General features: G+C 32.9%; 1 protein-coding gene across 1 annotated transcript in view; it reads left to right on the top strand.

Moving 5' to 3' along the window:
- SUCLA2 (succinate-CoA ligase ADP-forming subunit beta) overlaps window positions 1-21244 on the top strand; it is a 47091-nt gene that overhangs the window by 14090 nt on the left and 11757 nt on the right. The window contains exons 5-6 of the mRNA XM_079137672.1: window positions 10809-10937; window positions 13287-13425. Coding sequence (XP_078993798.1) covers window positions 10809-10937; window positions 13287-13425 — 268 coding nt within the window. The remainder of the gene's footprint in view (window positions 1-10808; window positions 10938-13286; window positions 13426-21244) is intronic.

Here is a 21244-nt window from a genome sequence, read left to right as displayed (position 1 = left end):
GGCAAAATATTTTCTCACATTCTGTAGGTTGTCTTTTTACTATGTTGATTGTTTCCATTGCTGTCAGAAGCTTTTTAATTTGATGTAATAACATTATCAATTTTTTATTTTGAAGTCCTATCCAGAAAACCATTGTCATTACCAATATCTTCTTTTTGCAGGGGGAGGGTGTACTAGGGATTGAACTCAGGGGCACTTAACAGCTGAGCCACATCCCCAGCCCTTTTTGTATTTTATTTAGAGACAGGGTCTCACTGATTTGCTTAGGGCCTCAATAAGTTGTTGAGGCTGGCTTTGAACTTGCAGTTCTCCTGCCTCCTTCTCCTGAGCTGCTGGGATGATAGGCATGTGCCACTGCACCTGGCCTGTATCAATATCTTGAAATGATTCCCCTATACTTCCCTCTAGTTGTTTCAGAGTTTCAAGTTTTATATTAGAGCAACTTTTTTTTTTCTTTTTAAATAGCAATTTTTAGACCAGATGCAGTGGTGCACAAAGACTTGGGAGGTGAGGCAGGAGGATCTCAAGTTATAGGCCAGCCTTAAGTACTTAGCAAGACCCTGTCTCAAACAAAACAAAACAAAACAAAACAAAACAAACAAACAAACAAAAAAAATCCAATTCTGTGTTGTTTTTCCCCCTCTACAGTTATATTTTCAAGTAAAAGTGTCCTTTGCAATTTTTTTTTCCCCCCGGTGCTGGGAATTGAACCCAGGGCCTTGTGCTTGCAGGGCCAGCACTCTATCAACTGTGCTATATCCCCAGCCCTGTCCTTTGCAGTTTTTAATTTTTATAGGAAGTATTTCTTAAGGTATAACACTAGGTGGTAGTAAAATCCCACTCAGAATACAATATAAAATGTTTCATTCCTATGTGATAGTTTTATCTCTATAGGTTTCTATGTGGTAAAATTTAGTTTTTTAAATTATTTTAGAAATTAAATGACACAAATCTTATATACTGTTCAAATTTGCAGAAGTGATACTTTTACACTTTTATTTATTTTCACTAAAATTCCTTTTCATTAATGTTATTTATCAGTACCTATCATTTTCTTAGTTATGTTTTTACTTTTGTTATAGTCAGAAGCAAGGTACAAATGCCTGGACAAATTGTGATAGGAATCCTATCTTGAGTAATCATTTTGATTGCAGTGAATGTAGCAAATGGTATGCGTTATTAATTATACATTAGGACATTTGGGAAGTGGATCAAATTTTAGTTCATTTGAAGAACTTGAATTTTCAGAGAATTATTTGAGTCTTGTTGAAGAAAAATTGTTTTTATTTCAGTTGTAAAAGTAATACATGGTTGTAATAATTCAGGCTAAAAATAGTATATTAGTAAAACTATTTGACCAAAGATATTATAATGTTCTTTGATATCACAGTAGTCCAGGTAGAGTTGTGGTTGTTACTCTTTGGGGTATAGCCAACTTTTGTTTGAAATCTCTGTGGATAGATCTCTGTTAAATGAAAAAAACCAATCTGCTATTTAAAGGAAAACAAAAAGATAATTTTCGCTTTAATTAACATCTTATGCATACAAATTAACTGATCATTAAAAATTGCTTTTATTACCTGTTTTTAGGAGATGAATCATAAGCTCCACTGTTCTTTAGTTTCCATATCAGGATATTTGGGCATATATCTACGATAGGGTTGGTGTGCCAAAAAAAAATCAATTTAAGTGCCTAGTCTGTTTGGCACTTTTGTTAAATCAGATTTCTTAACACTTGCCTAGTGCCTGTTAGTACTTACTTCGGAGCTTTGACAAATCTAATTTAACAAATCACATTTGCTTCTTTCATTTTTCTACTGAAACATTATGGTCTGCTGAAAATGACTGGCACATTTAACTGTGTCAGTTTTCAAATTCGCCTGAAATAGATACAAAATGTACTACAGCAATTCCAAAATTTTCTTTTCTAAAAATATATCTTTATTATATTAAATAGTTGCTTTATCATATACTTTTTTTATTTAAAATTTTTTTTGGTACCAGGGAATGAACCCAGTGGTGCTTAATCACTGAGCCTCATCATCAACCTTTTTTAATTTTGAGACAGGGTTTCACTAAGTTGCTTGGGGCCTCAGCCTCCCGAGCCCCTGGGATTACATGCATGTACCTGGTTTATAATACACTTTTAAATTCAGACCTCGTTTAAGGCAAACATTTTTGCAAAACCAGTAAGAAAAATCTTGGTTAAGATTATGAAAATAGCATTACTGATTTATTTGAAATTACAACTATTTGCTGAAACTAATTTGTTTTGAAAATTTATTACTAAGGTTTAAAAATTAAACTAATATTCTGTATTGATTTTCAAATTCCTATCTATACTCTCATTTTAACTGATCTTTATCAATGCAAGTAGTTGTAGAATTAGTATAAATAAGGGCTATTCACTTTTTTTTATATATTATAATTTTATACGTACTTTTTTTTTAGCCTTAACTCCAACTTTTCAGCCTTGTTAAATACTATTTTAGAGAGAGTTTAATGTTATCTTTTTCCTGCCACTAGCACTGTCTTCTCTGAGGCTCTTCATTTCTTGTATCTGTTGATATTAAAAAGAAAACTAAAACTAAAATAGAAATGTTTAAATACTTTGAAAGTTGGTTGGTCTTTACCTCTCATATTGAATATATTTTGTGGTTATTTGTAGATTTAATTTATCTATATCCTACTTTAATAGCGTATAATAATTGGACAGGCTCTTTTTAAAGCTGACTCTTTTTCTGTTCTTTAGATCTTTGTAAAAGCTTATAATTAGGAACTGCCTTGCAAGAGAGGAAATGAAGAATACCTTTCCATTTGAATTTTATAGAGGTTCTTAAAATTAGATTATAATTGCAAGCATTTTCTTTACTTAGACTTGCTAGTGTTTTCTCCTTTAGTTTTCAGAAGGCTCAATGAATTCTGTTACTTAAAACCTGGTGGAAGAGCAGTTAATGGTAATGACTTCTTATACCAAGTTCCCAGAATTAGACCAAATTTCAGAGGATAAGGAATAGTCCTGCACGTGATACCTCTCACATCAGACACCAGCCTCAAGTTTGGCGATCCATAACTTCTGAGCAGCTGACCACAAATTCTGGGGTATCCACTATCTCTCTGATTTAAGGACTTAAAGAGCTCAAGAAAATGTTGTTGTTAGGATTACAGTTTTAGTATAGCCAAAGAATACAAATCAGAACCAGCCAAATGCAGGGACATATGGCAATGTTTGGGAGGGTCCCAGATACGAAGCTTTCTTTGTTCTTAAGAATATGTTACCCTCCTGACTTCTAGATGTGTGACAGTATCACTAGGCTTCTGGGGTTCAGAGGTTTTCTTATTTTAAGAAAATGTTTTAAATTGTAAAACCACAGCATAAAATTTATTATCTTACCCATTTTGAAAAATTATTTTTATTGATACATCATTAATTATACATAATAGTGGGATTCATTTTATCATATTCATACATGCACATAACATAGTTTGATCAGTCTCATTTCCTAGTTCCTTTGTTTCCCTCCTATCTTACCCATTTTTGAGTATATAGTGTGGCAGCGTTGTATGTACATTTTTTAATATTTGCATATTTTGTACAACAGATCTGAACAACTTTTTTGTCTTATAAAATTGAAACTGTATTCATTAAGCAACTCACTTTTCCCCATCCTTCCAGCCCCTGGTAACAACTATTCTACTTTCTAAGAGATTGATTGTTTTAGAATATCTTACATAAATGAAATTGGACAGTTTTTGTCTGTTGACTAGCTTATTTCACTTGACGTATATCCTCAAAGTTCATTCATGATGTAGCATATGACAGGATTTCATTTTTAAAGACTAAATAATAATCCATTGTATGTATATATTACATTTTCTTTATCTGTTCATCTTTTGATGGCTATTCGGGTTGCTTCCACCTCTTCACTGTTGTGAATAATACTACCAGTGAGCATGGGTCTGCATATATCTCTTTAAGGTCTGTTTTCAGTTCTTTGAGATATTACCTAGAAGTGGGATTACTGGTAATTCAATTTTTAATTTTTTGAGGTTTCCATAGTAGCACATAGGGATTCCAATTTCTCCATATCCTTGTCAAAACTTATTTTCTGTTTTTTTCCCCTGATGTTACTCTTCTAAAGGGTGTAATGTGATATCTCATTGTGATTTTGATTTACATTTCCCTAGGAATTAGTGATATTGAATGACTTTTCATAAGTTTACCAGTGATTTGTATATCTTTTTCTTTCTTTTTTCTTCTTTTGAGAAATACCAAATATTCAAGTATATAGCTCATTTCTTAATTGGACTGTGTGTTTTGCAAATATTTTCTTCCATTCTGTAGATTGCTTTTTTACTTTGCTGATCATTTCCTTTGCTGTGTAGAAGTTTTTAAGTGATATGATCACATTGGCTTATTACTGCTTTTGGTGTCATATATAAGAAATCATTACCAAATTCAATGATATGGACCTTTTCCTTTGTTTTCTACTAGGAATTTTATAGTTTTGGGTTTTGTATGTTTAGATCTTTAATTATTTTAAGTCAGTTTTTGGATATGGTGTAAGGTACAGGCCCAGCATCATTCTTTGTCATGTGAATACCCAGTTTTTCCTGCACCATTTGTTGAATAGACTATTTTTACCCCCATTGTGTATCCTTGACACCATTGTTGAGATCATTTAATCATACATGTGAGAGATTATTTCTGAACTCTCTTCTCTTTCATTGGTCTTTACCTCCGTCTTTATGCCTGTGTGATACTGTTTTGATTATTATAGTTTGTTATGTTGTTTTGAAATCAGGAAGCATGAGGCCTCCAATTTTTTATTTCTTAAAGAGTTTTTGATGCCTCTGAGTCTTTTGAGATTACCTATGAATTTTAGGGTGAGTTGGCTTTTTTTTTTTTTTTTCTCCCCCTATTTGTACAAAAAGTACCTTTGGGCTTTTGATAGGGATTGCCTAGAATCTGTAGATTGAAAATGATAATATGCACATCTTAACAGTATGCATCTTCCTATCTATGAAATCAGGAATCTTTCCATTTGTGTCTTTGATTTTTTTCAACAATGTTTTATAGTTTCCAGTGCATAAGCCACCTTATTTAAGTTTACTTTTAAATATTTTATTCTTTTTGAATCTATTGTAAATAGGATTGTTTCCTTAATTACCTTTTCAAATTGTTAATTGCTAATACACTGAAATGCAACTGACTTTTTTCATTTTTTTCACATTTTTTATTGGTACATTATAGTTGTACATAATTATGTGATTTGTTATTACATATCTACACATGCACATAATATTAACAATATAATTTGGCCAGTATAACTTCTTAGCACTTCCCTCTTCCATCTGTTGCTTCCATTGACTGGTCTCTTTCCTCTACTGATCTCCCTTTGATTTTCATGAGATCTGCCTCCACCTTTCTTTTCCTTTTTCCTCTCTAGCTTCCTCATATGAGAAGAAAACATATGACCCTTGACCTTCTGAGTTTGACTTTTTATGCTTAACATGATGGTCTCATGTTTCATCCATTTTCCCGCAAATGACATAATTTCGTTTTTCTTGATGAATGAATAAAACTCCATTGTGTATACCACATTTACTTTATCCATTCACATGTTGCAGGATACCTAGTCTGGTTCCATAATCTGGCTATTGTGAATTGTGCTGCTATAAACATGGGTATGCATGTATCACTGTAGTATTATGACTTTAATTCTTCAGGATAAATACCAAGGAGTAATATAGCTGGGTCACATGATTCCTTTTTTGAGGAACCTCCATACTCATTTCCATAGTGGTTGTATTGATTTACAATCTCACCAACAGTGTAAAAGTGCCCCTTTTCCCCCACATCCTCTCCAGCGTTTATCATTGTTTGTGTTCTTGATGACTGCCATTCTGACTGGTGTGAAATGAGCTCTCAGTGATGTTTTAATTTGCATTTCCCTAATTGCTAATGATGTTGAACATTTTTTATATATTTGTTGGCTATTTGTATTTCTCCTTTTGAGAAGTGTCTTTAATTCATTTGCCCATTTATTAATTGCATTATTTAATTGTTTTGTGTAAAAATTTTTATGTATTCTCTATATATTCTAGATATTAATCCTGTGTCAGATAGCTAGTAAAGATTTTCTCCCATTCTGTAGGATCATTCTTCACATTCTTAATTGTCTCCTTTGCTGTGCAGAAGCCTTTTTAATTTGATGCCATCCCATATATTAACACTTGGTATTGTTTTCTAAACTTTAGAGGTCCTATTGAGAATGTTGTTGCCTATGCTTATATGCTGGGGTGTTGACCCTACATTTTCTTCTAGTAGTTGCATAATTTTGGGTCTAATTCCTAGGTCTTTGATTTTTTTTTTTTTTTTGGTTATTGGGTGTTGAACCTAGGGGCACATAACCATTGAGCCACATCCAAGCCCCTCCGCATACCTTTTTTTTTTTTTTTTTTTTTAAATTTTGAGAGAGGGTCTTGCTAAGTTGCTTAGGGCCTTGCTGAATTGCTGAGGCTGGATTTGAACTTGAGATTGTCCTGCCTCAGGCTCCTGAGTGAGTTACTGGGATTACAGGAGTGGACCTAGCACTTTCATCCATTTTGAGTTGATTTTTGTATAGGGTGAGAGATAAATGTGTAGTATCATTCTTCTACTTGTGGATAACCAGTTGTCCCAGCACCATTTGTTAAAAAGGCTATCTTTTCTCCAGTGTATGTTTTTGGCACCTTTGTCAAGGATCAAATGACTGTAACTGTGTGCTTGTTTCTGTGTCTTCTACTCTACACCACTGGTTTATGTTCCCTTTTTTTTGCCAGTACTATGCAGATTTTGTTACTATAGCTCTGTAGTATAATTTGAAGTCACGTATTGTGATGCTGTCAGCATTGCTTTTTTGGCTTAAAATTGCTTTGGCTATTATGGGCCTTTTATTTTGCTTTCAAATGAATTTTAGGACTGTTTTTTCTAGTTCTGTGAAAAATATCATTGATATTTTGATGGAGATTGCATTGAATTTGTATATTGCTTTTGATAGTCTGGCCACTGTAGTAACATTCTGTCTCTCCATGAACATGGGTGGTCTTCCCATCTTCTGAGGTCTTCTTCAATTTCTTTCTTCAGTGTTCTATAGTTTTCACTGTAGAGGTCTGTCACCTCCTTGGTTAGATTTATTCTCAGGTATTTGTTTTTGAGTCTCTTGTGATTGGAATTGTTTTCCTGATTTCTTTCTCAGCAGATTATTGTTGGTATATAGGAAAGCTAATGATTTTTATATGTTGATTTTGTAACCTACTGCTTTACCAAATTCATTTATTAACTCTAGAAGTCTTTTGTTAGAATTTTTGGGATCTTCTATGTATGGAATCATATTCTCTGCAAACAGTGATAAGTTTAGTTCTCCCTTTTCTATTTTTATCCCTTTTATTTCCTTCTCTTGCCTAATTTCTCTGGCTAGAATTTCTAGCACTATATTAAATAGGAGTGGTAAGAGTGGACATCCTTGTCTTGCCCCAGATTTTAAAGGAAATGCTTTTAGTTTTGTCCCATTATAAGGTTGGCTTTGGTTTTTCATATGTAGCCTTTATGATGTGGACATAGGTTCTGTCTATCCCTTGCTTCTTTAGTGTTTTTATCATGAACGGGAGCTGAATTTTGTCAAAGGCCTTCTCTGCATCTATTGAGATAACTAAGTGATTTTTGCCCTTAACTTTTTATGTGATGAATTACATTTAATAATTTGTATATATATTAAACCATCCTTGCATTTCTGGAATAAAACCCAGACCAGCTTGGTCATGGTGTACCAATCTTCTTAATATGTTAATGCTACTGATTTTTGGTTGTTCATTTGATTTCTGCAATTTTGCTGAACTTGTTTATTCAGTTTTGTTTTTTTTTTCCCTTTTCCTTTTGGGATTATTATGGGTTTTTTGTATAGTATCATCTCACTTGTGAAAGACATAATTTTAATTTTTTGCAGAGGAGATTTTTTTTTTTTTCTTATCACATTTTTCTGTCAAGGACTTCTAGTACTATGTTAAATGCAGGTAACAAGAGATGGCAACCTTTGTATCTGACGTCAGTTTTTTATGTCTTAATTTGATGTTGACTGTAAGCTCTTTGCATATTGCCACTACTATAATTGAAGTAATTTCAATCTTAGTTTGTTGAGTGTTTTATTTTGAAAGTGTTGAATTTTGTTTACTGTTTTTTTCTGCATCAATTAAAATGTTCGTGGTGTTTGTCCTTTATTCTGTTAATATAGCATATTAACATGAAATCTTTGATTTTCATATATCAAACCATTCTTGCATTCCAGGAATAAATCCCACTTGGTTATGATGTATAATCCATGAATTGCTATTGAATTGGGTTTGCTGTTATTTTGTTGAGAATTTAATGCATCATGAAGGATGTTGGCCTGTGGCTTTCTTTTCTTGTAGAGTCTTTGTCTGATTTTGGTTTCAGGATTATGTTGGCTTCATAAAATGTGTTATTAGTTTTCCATTTCTTTCACTTTTGAAGAGTTTGAGAAGAGGTTGTATTAATTCTTTTAAAAAATGTTTGATAGAATTCTCTAGTGAAGCAGTCCTTTCCTGGACTTTTCTTTGTAGGAATGTTTTTGATTAATTGATGCAGTGTCGTTCCTATGTGTAGGTCTGTTCAGTTTTTTTAATCTCTTCTTGGTTCAGTCTTAGTAGGTACTGTGTCAGCCTCTCATTACTATAATGAAATACCTGAGATAAACAACTTATAGAGAAAAGCTTTATTTACTTCATAGTTTTGGGGATTTCAGTCTAAGATCTGGCAGCCACATTGTTTTGGACCAGATAGCAATAATAGGATGACAGTGAACTGCTAACATTACCAGTTATGAACCTAAGTAACAGAGGGATACCAAGGGTCCATGATCCCCTTTAAAGATGTGTCACCAATGACCTCTTGGCCTGCCACAAGGCCCCACCTCCTCAAGGTTCTACCACCTCCCAAAGCACTGCCCTGGGGATCAAGTCTTCAACAACCAGATCTTTTGGGAGACACTTATCTAAACAATAGCAGTTGGCTGTATTTCTAGGAATTTATCTATTTCTTTTAGGTTAGGCAGTGTGTTTTGGTGTATAATTATTCATAGTAATCTCATGATTCTTTCTATTTCTGTATTATTAATTGTAATGTCTCTTTTATTTCTGATTTTTGTTATTTGAGTCCTTTGTTTTCCCAGTTAATACAGTCAAAGGTTGATTGAGTTAGTTGGTCTTTCAACAAGTCAGCTCTTTGTTGTTTTTTTTCCTGTTGTTTTTGAGTCTTTGTTTTTTTTATGATTTGCATCCTGTGCTAACTTTGGGTTTAGTTGTTTTTTTGTTTTTTGTTTTGTTTTCTATTTCCTTGTGGTATAGATAAAGAGTCGTGAGCTGGTGCTTTTTCTCAATCATGGTGAGCTGTCAGATTCTGGCGAGGGTACCCAAGTTTTCTGGTGCTGCCACAAACCTCTGCATTCTCTTTTGTTCTCAGTGGCCCCCAGACATCCAAAGTGTGCTGGTTCCCCATCTGCATGTGGAGTCAGGTGAGACAGAAACCAGTCCCTTGGACAGCTCCCGAAGAGCCAGAGTGTCGGAAATATGTTCCACTCTTTTCTTTCACTCCCAGAGGAGAAGGCTTGTGTTTTCTTTTGTGATCTCAAGCTGAGTATGTTATGGAAACAGTAGGTCCTAGGATAGAAAAGTGAGATTAGTCTTTAGATTTTTTTTAAAATTTTATTTATTTATTTATTTATTTTTGTGGTGCTGGGCTTGAACCCAGGGCCTTGTGCTTGCAAGGCAAGCACTCTACCAACTGAGCTATATCCCCAGCCCAGACTTTTATTTTCTTTAAATAGAAGTCATGCTCTTCTTTTCTGAGTGTTAAGAATATGTTTATTATAATTTTTTTTGAAAATAGATACTTTTTAAATAACATTTATTTATGTTTTATTTCTCACCTTTTTTTGTTTGTGTCACACATTGTTAAAAAATAGTTGAGAATGTACTCTAGGGTTTTATATCTTTTTTAAACATAACTCTGTGTGTGTGTGTGTGTGTGTGTGTGTGTGTATAAAAACTGTTGATCAGTATTTTTCTATGTGATTATGTAATCTTATTAATCTTATGTAATCTTATTAATTTTACCATTTCCCTATTTTGTGTGGATTAGCAAATCTATTAGATAATTTGCTTCAAGATTTGCTTGATTGGTTTTAGGGGACTTAAAAATTAATAATTTAATTATTTGTGTTTACATCTTCCTTTTTGACATTGTTCATGATAATAGCCAGAGCTATTCCTTTTCTTTCGAGGTGTTTAGCTTTCTCTTTTATGACTTATAGTAGAGCTAGAGCTCAGAAAACCTACTACTTTTTCCTTAGCTTTCTTTCAAATGTCAATCTCTTATCATGATTTTCTGATGTTTCTACTTTAAACATTACTTTAATGTCTCTTTTAGTTCTTAAAAAAATGCAGAGATTATATTTAATATATGATTTTATTTTTTTCATGTATTTTCCTGTAAGTTTTTGTGTGTATTTTTAATTTTTTTTCCTTCTCAGGCAAGCCATCATCTTTGTCTTCTTTTTTACTTCTCCATTGTTTTAGTTAAGCATTTATAAAGGACACTTTGGGAGATAAGATAAATTCTAAGGAATATTTAAAATAATAGTGGGAAATAGTAGATGTTTAAGTCTGATAATGTATAAGATAATTGTAAAAATTTTATTGATGAATCTAAAATAAAATCTAAATGTTTTGACTGTTTCCCCTCTTGCCAGGGTCCTGTATTAATAGGAAGTTCACAAGGTGGTGTTAACATTGAAGATGTTGCTGCTGAGACTCCTGAAGCTATAGTTAAAGAACCTGTTGATATTATAGAAGGCATCAAAAAGGAACAAGCTGTTCGGGTATGTTATATTCTGAAAAATGTTTAGTTTGTAACTAGATAAATGTAGTACTTAAGGAAAGATAATTAACTTTCTGTAAATGAAATAATTGTCAATACATTTTTTTTTTTTTCTGAGTGTCAGGATAAGTATCTTGTTTGAAATTGCAATTTTTGGAAGTATCTACAGTATTGTTCTTCATATCCTCCATAAATATTTCAGTACATATCTTGAAATGATAAGGATTCTTTTAAAGGTGTCACAATACCATTACCATGTCTAGTAACATTACCAATAATTCCTTAATACCATTGCTTATCCTGTCATTCAGTTTTTCCTAATTGTTTCAGATTATTGCTTCTTACGTAGTTTGAGTCAGGATCCACATAAGGTTTTCATTGCTATTGGCTAATGTCTCATAGCTCTTTTTCTAATTTATAGGTTTCCCTTTTCTCACTCTTTCCATCCTTTTTCAGTTTATTTGTTGAAGAAACTGGGGTGGTTATCATTAATCATTTATCATAGTTTGAATTTTATATTCCCAGTGTGCCATTTCATATGTTCCTATGTTTCCTTTATTTCCTGTAAATTATACATACAGAATTATACAGATATGATATATCTATCATATATCTCTATGATAGATCAGTGGTCTTATTTTGGAGGTATTTATGGACACTATTAAGAATCTCATGAAGTCTGTGGATTTTCTTTCAGAGTATCCACAAACACAGTAAATGTTTATTTATAATTTCACTATTTTTCTGTATTGTTCTCCTTCAGCCACTCTCTAAAAATCATGGTAATATTTTTAATGTTGCTATTGAATTAGATTGTCTGGTTTGATTATAAAAATGTGACTACTCATAAAAGTTTCAATATTAAACTTTGAATGAAATTAACCTTCCATTAGAAAACAATGTCAGAATAAGCTTATGGTATTGAAGTACAGCAAGAGCAAGAATTTTTACTGTTACAAGATTTAAAGGACATAGGAATATTTCCCTGATGAATAGTGAAGCCAATAATTTAGGCAAATGAATGGTATAAATGTTTAAAGGGGACAGAGATTTGACTTGTTAGGTAGTCTGAGAGTGGTCCCTGGAGAGTAAAATTTAGATGAGGAGGAAAATACTTGATTTACAAGTGTACTTGAAAGAGTCATCTACTAAGATTTTTTTATATCATTTTGAATGATGAGCAGAAATGATGCCTAGCACAGTGCTTGGCAAATTAATGTCATAATGATTCATCAGAATTATGTTGCAATTCTCAAATGTTTAAGCCTATAAAAGTAATGAGTCACAACCTTGCAATGAAATGGCACTTTATTTTTTATTATTCTTTATTCAGAATATCTTAACCAAAAATTACATTTCTTTGCTTGGTCAGCCACTTTATTTATTGGCATTTGACTCTTTACAAACATCATACTTACCCTAAGATTTTCTATTACTGAAAGTCAAAATAATGTGTTGTAGGCTTAAGTAGCAGTTGAAAATGAGGAAGGAATTCTCTGTAGTGTTCCCGAGCACTGGTGGCACTGTTAGGATAAGCATATAGATAAATATTCTCTGTAGCAGTGTTTCAAAATTGCTTATGGAAGTTGAGATGCTTAGTATACTGTAGAATTTGTGAACCAGAACTTGTGGGTTGGGATCTTGATATTTTATTGTTTAAAAACTTTATAGTATCTCTATAATTAGAAATCTCTGCTCAAGACTATAAACTCTTCTATTAGGTTAGAGGGTTAAATACCTGTATCTTTTGGTGTGGGGCACAGTGCCTGGTTTATGTTAGGTGTTTTGTGGTGCTGCTTGAACCCAGGGTCTTGTGCTGTGAGGCAAGTACTCTACCAACTGAGCTATATTCCCAGCCAGGTGTTCAGTAGATTTTTAAATGTACAGAATAATACTCATTTGACTATTATGTGTCCTAAATTACCTAAAAGGTGAAATAGAGTGTTTTAATCTTTTAGCCATTATTAGAACCATTGGGATTGTCAAATAATCCTTTATATGTAGTTTTAATAAAATATAAGCCTCTTTTGAGTTTAGGTTGGGCATAAGGCTTAGTGGCAGTATGGAGGCTATGGAAGAAACAGAAATTGTAATGTAGGCAAATGGTAAGTCACTTGACCTTTCATTTATCTTTTGTGAAATGAGCATAATACCTGCCTTGTCAGGATTTTGAGTATTAGGTTTTGTTTAACCATGTTACAGAAGCTGCAATTTTACTGATTAATGTTTGACTATAAGTGACTCATCCTTATTTTTTAAAATGATAAACTACAAGGTTTTTTGTTTATAGTACTTTAATGCTGACTGAGCATATACACACTACATATAATAAAAGACAAATTGCTTTCAGCTTGCACAGAAGATGGGATTTCCACCTAATGTTGTGGATTCTGCAGCAGAAAACATGGTCAAGCTTTATAACCTGTTTCTGAAATATGATGCAACCATGGTAGAAATAAATCCAATGGTAGAAGATTCAGATGGAGCTGGTAAAGTATCTTTTATCAAATATTGATTATGCATTTATATCTCTGTCACATGCTTCACTAAGGAAGTTGAACTCATAAGGAAGTAAACTCATTCTTGAGCAGAAGCTTATTTTATAATGAATTGAAAGTGAATAAGTCTGAGAGAAACCTATTAAAACAAACACTTGATACACATGCACACACAGAGATCAGAGTTCTTTGTCATATGGTAACCATCATCCACATGTGGCTATTTTAATTAAAATTATATAAGATTTAAAATTTTACTTCTTTAGTCCCACTAGTCATATTTGAAGTGTTCAGTAACTGTGTGTGTTTACTATATTGGGTAGCATATAGAGAGAGCATTTCCATCATTGCAGAAGGTTTTATTGGGCAATGTTGGGTTAGAATATTGAGTGTAGTGGTAGTAAATAGCTATAGGTTTGGGGAATTAGCCTTTTGGGTCTCCATGAGTTTTATAGTTTAGAGATGATGGATCTTTGCTGTGCAAAAGGATATGTTCAGATGCTGTAGTAGTTTTTTAGCCACTAGAGAAATAAGATTAGCTTATGTCACTTGATGGCTTTTCTTTTGCATACGCTTAAAAGGTAAAACTGATTTGAATCATCATTCCTTCCATGTGTAGTTTTTTTGTTTTAATGTTACTCTATTGTAGTCTAAATTTTTCTTGATATTTTATATTAACTGCTTCTGCTATAATTTATTTGATTTTGTTTCAGGTTTCTTTGGGCAATTCTTCCTAAGCATTTATAGCCTGTTTTTCACTTTTAAATTTGTAATTGGTTCTGTTCTTTATCAAATAAATCAATTTTCAGTTGGTCATAATATGATAGTATAAATTATGAGTAAATTCTCTTGTGATAATATAGTTTATAAAACTGAACATAATTAAACTTTTTGAAGAGTGATGTATAAGGCACATTTTAAAAATGCATTCAGTATAGAATTATCTGTGTAAAACACATTTCTTATAATTTTCCTGATTATGTAACTTTAGACAGACCAATTAACATTGAAAGCAAGCCCACTGAATTCTTTCCAACTGTGAAATTCAGTAGCCATATTTTATTGCTAAGGGAATTTTTTTTTTTCCTCTTAGCTGTTTTTTCTATGTACCCAGGCTTTTCCTTTTCTTAGTATGCATTTGTATATGTGTAGAGGTAATTTTTTCCCTAATAAAGGGCATTATATATTTATTATGGAAAATTGTCAAAATGCAAATATAGGTATAAAGAAATACAGGTGTAAAGGAAAAAAAGACTCCTTAAAATTTCAGTACCCAATACCCTTGTAAGTTGCATGTAGTTCATTTCACCTTTTTCTGTAATTGAAATCATATAGTCTATTCAGTTTGTATTTTTCAACTTTTAAAGTTAAAACTATACAGTAGACCTCATATTAAATATTTTTAAAAACATGATTTTTAAAGACATTTATATGTCTTTAAATGCAACTGATTTTCTTTCATATAGATTCTGAGAAGCAAGATTTTTGGATCAGAGTAAGAGTATTTTTTTAAAAATTTATTTTTATTGTAAACAAATGGGATACATGTTGTTTCTGTTTGTACATGGAGTAACAGCATACCATTTGCGTAATCCTACATTTACATAAGGTAATGATGTTTGATTCATTCTGTTATTTTTTCTTTCCCCCAACCCCTCCCACCCCTCTTTTCCCTTAATACAGTCCCTCCTTCTTCCATTCTTGCCCCCCTCCCATCCCCTATTATGTGTCATCATCCGCTTATCAGCAAGATCATTCCTCCTTTGGTTTTTTTGAGATTGGCTTATCTCACTTAGCATGATATTCTCCAGTTTCATCCATTTGCCTGCAAATGCCATAATTTTATTATTCTTTATAGCTTAGTAATATTCCATTGTGCGTGTGTGTATGTATATATATATATATATATATATATATATATATATATCACAGTTTCTTTATCCATTCATCAATTGAAGGACATCTAGGTTGGTTCCACAGTCTGGCTATTGTGAATTGAGCAGCTATGAACATTGATGCATTGATGTAGCTGTATCTCTGTAGTATGCTGATTTTAAGTCCTTTGGGTATAGGCCGAGGAGTGGTATAGCTGGGTCAGATAGTAGGTCCCCCCATTCCAAGTTTTCTAAGGAATCTCCACACTGCTTTCCAGAGTGGCTGCACTAATTTGCAGCCCCACCAGCAATGTATGAGTGTACTTTTTTCCCCACATCCTCTCCAACACCTATTGTTGCTTGTATTCTTGATATTCTCCATTCTAATTGGGGTGAGATGGAATCTTAGTGTAGTTTTGATTTGCATTTCTCTTATTACTAAAGATGGTGAACATTTTTCCATATGTTTGTTGATTGCTTGTAGATCTTCTGTGAAGTGTCTGTTCATTTCCTTAGCCCATTTGTTGATTGGGTTATTTGTATTCTTCGTGTAGAGTTTTTTGAGTTCTTTATATATTCTGGAAATTAGTGCTCTGTCTGAAGTATGAGTGGCAAAGATTTTCTCCCAGAGTAAGAGTGTTTTTAATGTATGTTTAATTATTGTGTCAGAGTTATAACATTTTCAATATATTTAACAGGTAGTTTATTTTTCTTTCCCTTTCCCTTCTCTTCTTGTTGTAATATATACCTGGAGTATCTGTCTTGTTGCATATTTTGCCAGACATTGAGTTTAATCTCTATCAAACTGATAATGAAGAAAGGGTGACTTGTTTTATTTCTTAGTTCTTTGATTTTAGATGTTGAGACATTTTCATATTTATTGAACTGTTTCCCTTTTGTGAATTTTCTGTTGATATCCATAGCTACATGTTTTAGTTCCTTGTGGTTGCTATAACATATTACTATAAATTTAGGTGACTTAAAACAACAATTTTTTTCTCTCTCAGTTCTGGAGGCCGGAAGTCTAAACTTGGTATCACATGAATTCAGGTATCACTCTCTGGAGGCTCTTGTGAAGGATCTGTTCCTTGCTTCTTCCAGCTTCTGGTGGCATTCGTTTGCCTGTGGGCTCCTTATTTCAATCTTTGCCTTTGTGTTTTAAGGATACTTGTGATGTCTTTTAGGGCCCACTCAAATAATCCAGCCTCAAAATCCTGTTTTAATCACCTCTGTAGAAATGTTACCATATAAAGTAACATTCACAGGTACAATGGAATAGGACCCAGTATTTTTGGGTGCCATTATGCAGCTTCCTATAGTATGCAAAAAAAAAAAAAAAAAAAAAAAAAAAAAAAGAAGATACTTTCCCTGATGAGGTCATTGTGTCTTTTTTATTTTAATTTATTTACATGATTAAAAAAAATCAATATAATGAAGTGAATTTCTGCCCATCTTATTACTTTACTGGGAAATCTTGTTTTCTCTCCATCCTTATTTACTTCCATTCTCTTTGTCCACTCCCTCCTTGTTTCTTATTATTTTGCAAGTACAGAAAAGATTGCAAACGGTATACAGTTTGCATTTTGCTTTATTTACGTAATGACAGATTCTGATAATTTCTTCATGTGAATGGGCTCTTTATTTATTAAGGCAGTTACTTCTTATCTGGCACATGGCATGGGTATTTTTCTGAGTTTTTCTTTGTTTAATATTGCTTGATTTTTTGGGGGGGGCATATTAATCCTTTTGTATATAGTCATATCTCATTTTGACTTCCATTACTTTTATGCTGACAGATATTTTCTCCTAAGATCAGCAACTGTTCATCTGCAATGTTTTTATTTCTTACTTACAAGACTTTAACTGGATTTAAAGATTTTACTTTAGCATGACTTCTTTTTTTTTAATAGCCAGCTTTTAAAATTATTGTCAAATAAAGTGTTAAATACAGTTTCTTTTCCCAACTGATTTTGGTGCCCTCTCCTATCATTGATCCATGATTCCATAGATCTGATTTTTCTTTTTGTATTAGTAATTTCCTTCTTTAGAAATTATCTTTGACAACACAGATGAACCTGGAGTACATTCTATTAAGTGAAATAAGTCAGACACAGAAAGACAAATACTGCATGATTCTACTTATGTATGGAATTTTCAAAATGTGCTCATAGAAAAAGATAACAGTGGTTACCAGGGTCAGGGGGTGGGAAAAATTAGAAGATGTTGGTCAAATAGTACAAACTTTGAGTTATAAAATGCATGTTTGGAGCCTAATGTACAGCATGGTAACTATAGTTAATAATAATGCGTACTCAAAATTTGCTTAGATACTAGATGTTAGGTATTCTCTTCATACACAAAAAACAGGGAAATGTGTGAAGTGATGGATATATATATTTATTAGCTTGAATGTGGTAATCATTTCATAGTGCATACAAATATCAAAATATCATTTGTGTACCTTAATGTGTACAATTATACAGTTATACCTCCATTAAGCTGGAAAAGATAAACTGCATCCCCTTCAAAACCAACGCAGTAAAAGAAAAAATATTTAAAGGAGAGTCAATTTTTATCTATTTATTCTTTTAGATTTTTAGGTCAATGAATGACCTTTAGAGAAATAGATGAAAATTGCATGAAAGCAAGTAACCTCACCCAAGGAAAATGCACCAGTGTTTTCATGTGAGCTTGTACACATAAAGAAATTCCTTGAAATCTGTAGTCCTGCAGTTGTTTCTTGGATGTGAAATTACTAACCCATTGTATTTAGTCTTTCTGTTTCTATAACAGAATACCTGACACTGAGTGTTAATGTATAAAGAAGAGAAGTTTGTTTAGTTCACAGTTTTAAAGACTGAAAGTCCAGGATCCAGTAGCCTCATCTATTTGTCTTCTGGTGAGAACCTTATGAAGAGTGGCATCACGATGGGGGTGGTGCCTTTTTAAAAGATCACATAGCAGGATAGGAAACCAGAGGTATTTAGGGGCCAGACTCTTTTTTTTTATACTTCATTCTCAGAGGCACTAAGTAGTGTTTCATGAAAACTATGTTAATTGTTCATCCCTTTGGAGGTCAGTCCCACCAGTGACCTAATTAACTTTGACGAGGCACTGCCTCTTAAAAGGTTCTATCACTGTCTCATAACTATCACACTGCAGACCAAACCTCTAGGATGGAAGACACATTCAAACCATATTCAGATTTTAACACTCCTATGTGTAGGTAATCTTCAAAATTCTTTTGTAAAATTTAAAACAAATCATTCTAGAGTTTTATTGTAATTGTATTAATCCTATAAATTAGTTGGGGAAAATGGACACCTTTGTGGTGTCAACTTTTTCTAACTAGAAACACATGGTTCTTTTTATGTAAGAATTAATTTATATATTTTAAAATGATGCTCATCATTTTCTTTAGGTATCCAGCATTTTCTTTAGTTATTTTTATAGATTTATTTGTTTTCTTAGATTTATTTCTGTTATGAAGGTTATGCTGTTATGAATGGGATCTTTTCTGCTATTTTCTAGTGTAGAGAGACTATTAATTTTAGTTTTCCTTTGTAGGTTTTGATTCTATTGTCGTATTTACTTTCCTTAGTCTTTTAAATCTCTACTGCATTTTAGCCTGGCCCCCATGTTTTGGCTTAGTTTTATTTTCTTCTCTCCCAGTTTTATATTTTGACCTCACAGAAGACACATTCTGAGTATACTTTGTTTTCCTATGGGAAATTATTTCCTGAAGTCTATTTATTTTCATTACTAGTTAATAAACCACAGTAGTTTCTGTGTACTAGGCACTGTCATAACTTTACAAATATAAACACCTTTTAGTCCACTAAATATTTCTAACAATTATATCAGGTAGGTGCTACTCCTGTTATCCTTATTTTGTAGGAAACTGAGTTATCAAGAGGTTAAGCGACTTGCCCAGGGGGTTATGGCTAGGGCTAGAGATGAATTGTGAACCCAAGAGCAGTCAACTGTTGAACTTGTGCATAGTTGTATGCCAGGGATATGTTGTGTAGAGAGTGATATATTGGCAGTGTTGGTGTAGGAAGAGATTAAAGATAGGGGTAATCTTTTAGGAAGCTATAGCTGTGGTCTAAGCAGAAAACAATGGAAATGGAAAACGAAGGTCTTGGACAAATGAGTCCAAACTTAGGCTCTATTAGCAATTCTACATTTTTTCCTCTATTTATTTTCAATGGAAACTTTAGACCAATATAGACTCTATAATTACAAACATTTCAGATTGATAGGTTTTTTTTTTATGAGGTACATATTTGATTTCAAAAATAATAATTAAAAATATAGATATTTGTCTCCTTTTGTACTGTTACCACATGACAAGATTAAATATAAATTTGGGAAAATTTTAATAATATTCCTAAAATAATAGTTTAAGGACATTTTGAAAAACTAAATTTGGAATTACTTCTTTTGTTACCTTTTTTTGAGAGTATTTCTACTGTACAGAATGAATTATATCTCTTAATTTGTACTGGTTTAGTTCAAATAATAGATGGGAACTTATTTACTCCAAATCCCAGTGATGCTCTAAAACATAGGTTAATATTTAATATATTTGAACAGAATTGCTTAAATAGCTTATTATACCCTTGCTATCAGGATCTCTGAAAAGTCCACTAGCGATTACCTTCCCTTCTCTGCCAGAATTTTAATCAAACTGAATCTGCCAACTATATTACAGAATTAGGTAGACCTACTCTACCTACTGTAGACCATTATAGGGTAGTTCTTTCAGGGAGAGAATCTGTGCAGGAATAGCAATTGGAAATAAATGCTGTAGATAGGAAACTCACTCCCAAGAGAAGGAACAATTGAGTTGAATTATACCTGGGTGGTTTTATAATATCCAGATTTAGCAGACAGGTAATTCACATCCCCTCTTCTGGGAAGAAGTGAGTATACGGAGATAGCAAGAGGGCAAATGCTATAGTAGGTGAATCCTTTGTGAAAGGAAATAAGTGGGGAAGGTTTGATCCTCTCAACATTCCTCAGCCATTAGGCCTGCATGTATTTCAGTGGACACAGAGTTCTTGAGGGAGGAGAAACTAGCTATCTATGTGGGCCGTCCTGCTCTTTGAGGCCAGTATTCCCAGCCCCAACCAATATTCCTTTGGATGTTCTCTGGAAGCACCTCTCGGCAGCTTATGTGTTTGTTCCTGGAAGTTTCTAAACTGGATCAAAATAGTATACGAATATCAGCTAGGAGAAAGTGTTATTCTGGATACTGAAAATTTATTCTTTTTTTCCTTCCAACATAGATTGTACCCAGTCATATTTTATGGAATATCATAGGTTCTGCAGTAAGATTAAATAGTGGCATTAAGATACTCTAAATATTCGGAAATAAACTGATAAAGACATACCAGGAATTTAAAGGGCAAATGTGGCAAAGTTCAAAAGACCGTAGGAACTGAAATTCCAAATCAGATTCCCTTCTCAGAGTTATAAGTCCAAAGAATTAATGTTTCTTTTAATTTCTTGGTTGAATATTAACTAGATGGACTGAGTTATGAATTCTAGATAGAGTTGGGATTCTTTTAGCCATGGAAATTGGGACTGTCTCATGGAGATAGGTAGTTTCTTCCTCAGAAGTTAAATTGTTTATATTTTAAGTCTCTTATGTGCCTCACTTTTAAAGGCATATAAAACGTCAGCACAAACTTCTCACAGCTTTGGCTCCTTGGTTACCACATCTGAACAGAGAAACAACTCTTCCCAAACCTAGCCATTCTCTAGGATTGGTACAATTATGTTCCTGGAATCTTGTATTTAGTTTTATCAAAGGTCATGGCAAATATGTCGTGCTGTTTGTGGGGAGGATTCATTATCAAAAGTGGTCAATTGTTTCTTAGTTATGATTTAAATGTAGTTGTCTAAGAATTATGCAAGAAAAGGTCATTGTG

This window comes from Sciurus vulgaris (genome assembly GCF_902686455.1).
Source record: "Sciurus vulgaris genome assembly, chromosome: 4".
Lineage (NCBI taxonomy): Eukaryota > Metazoa > Chordata > Mammalia > Rodentia > Sciuridae > Sciurus > Sciurus vulgaris.
This window is presented reverse-complemented; position numbering and strand designations above follow the sequence as displayed.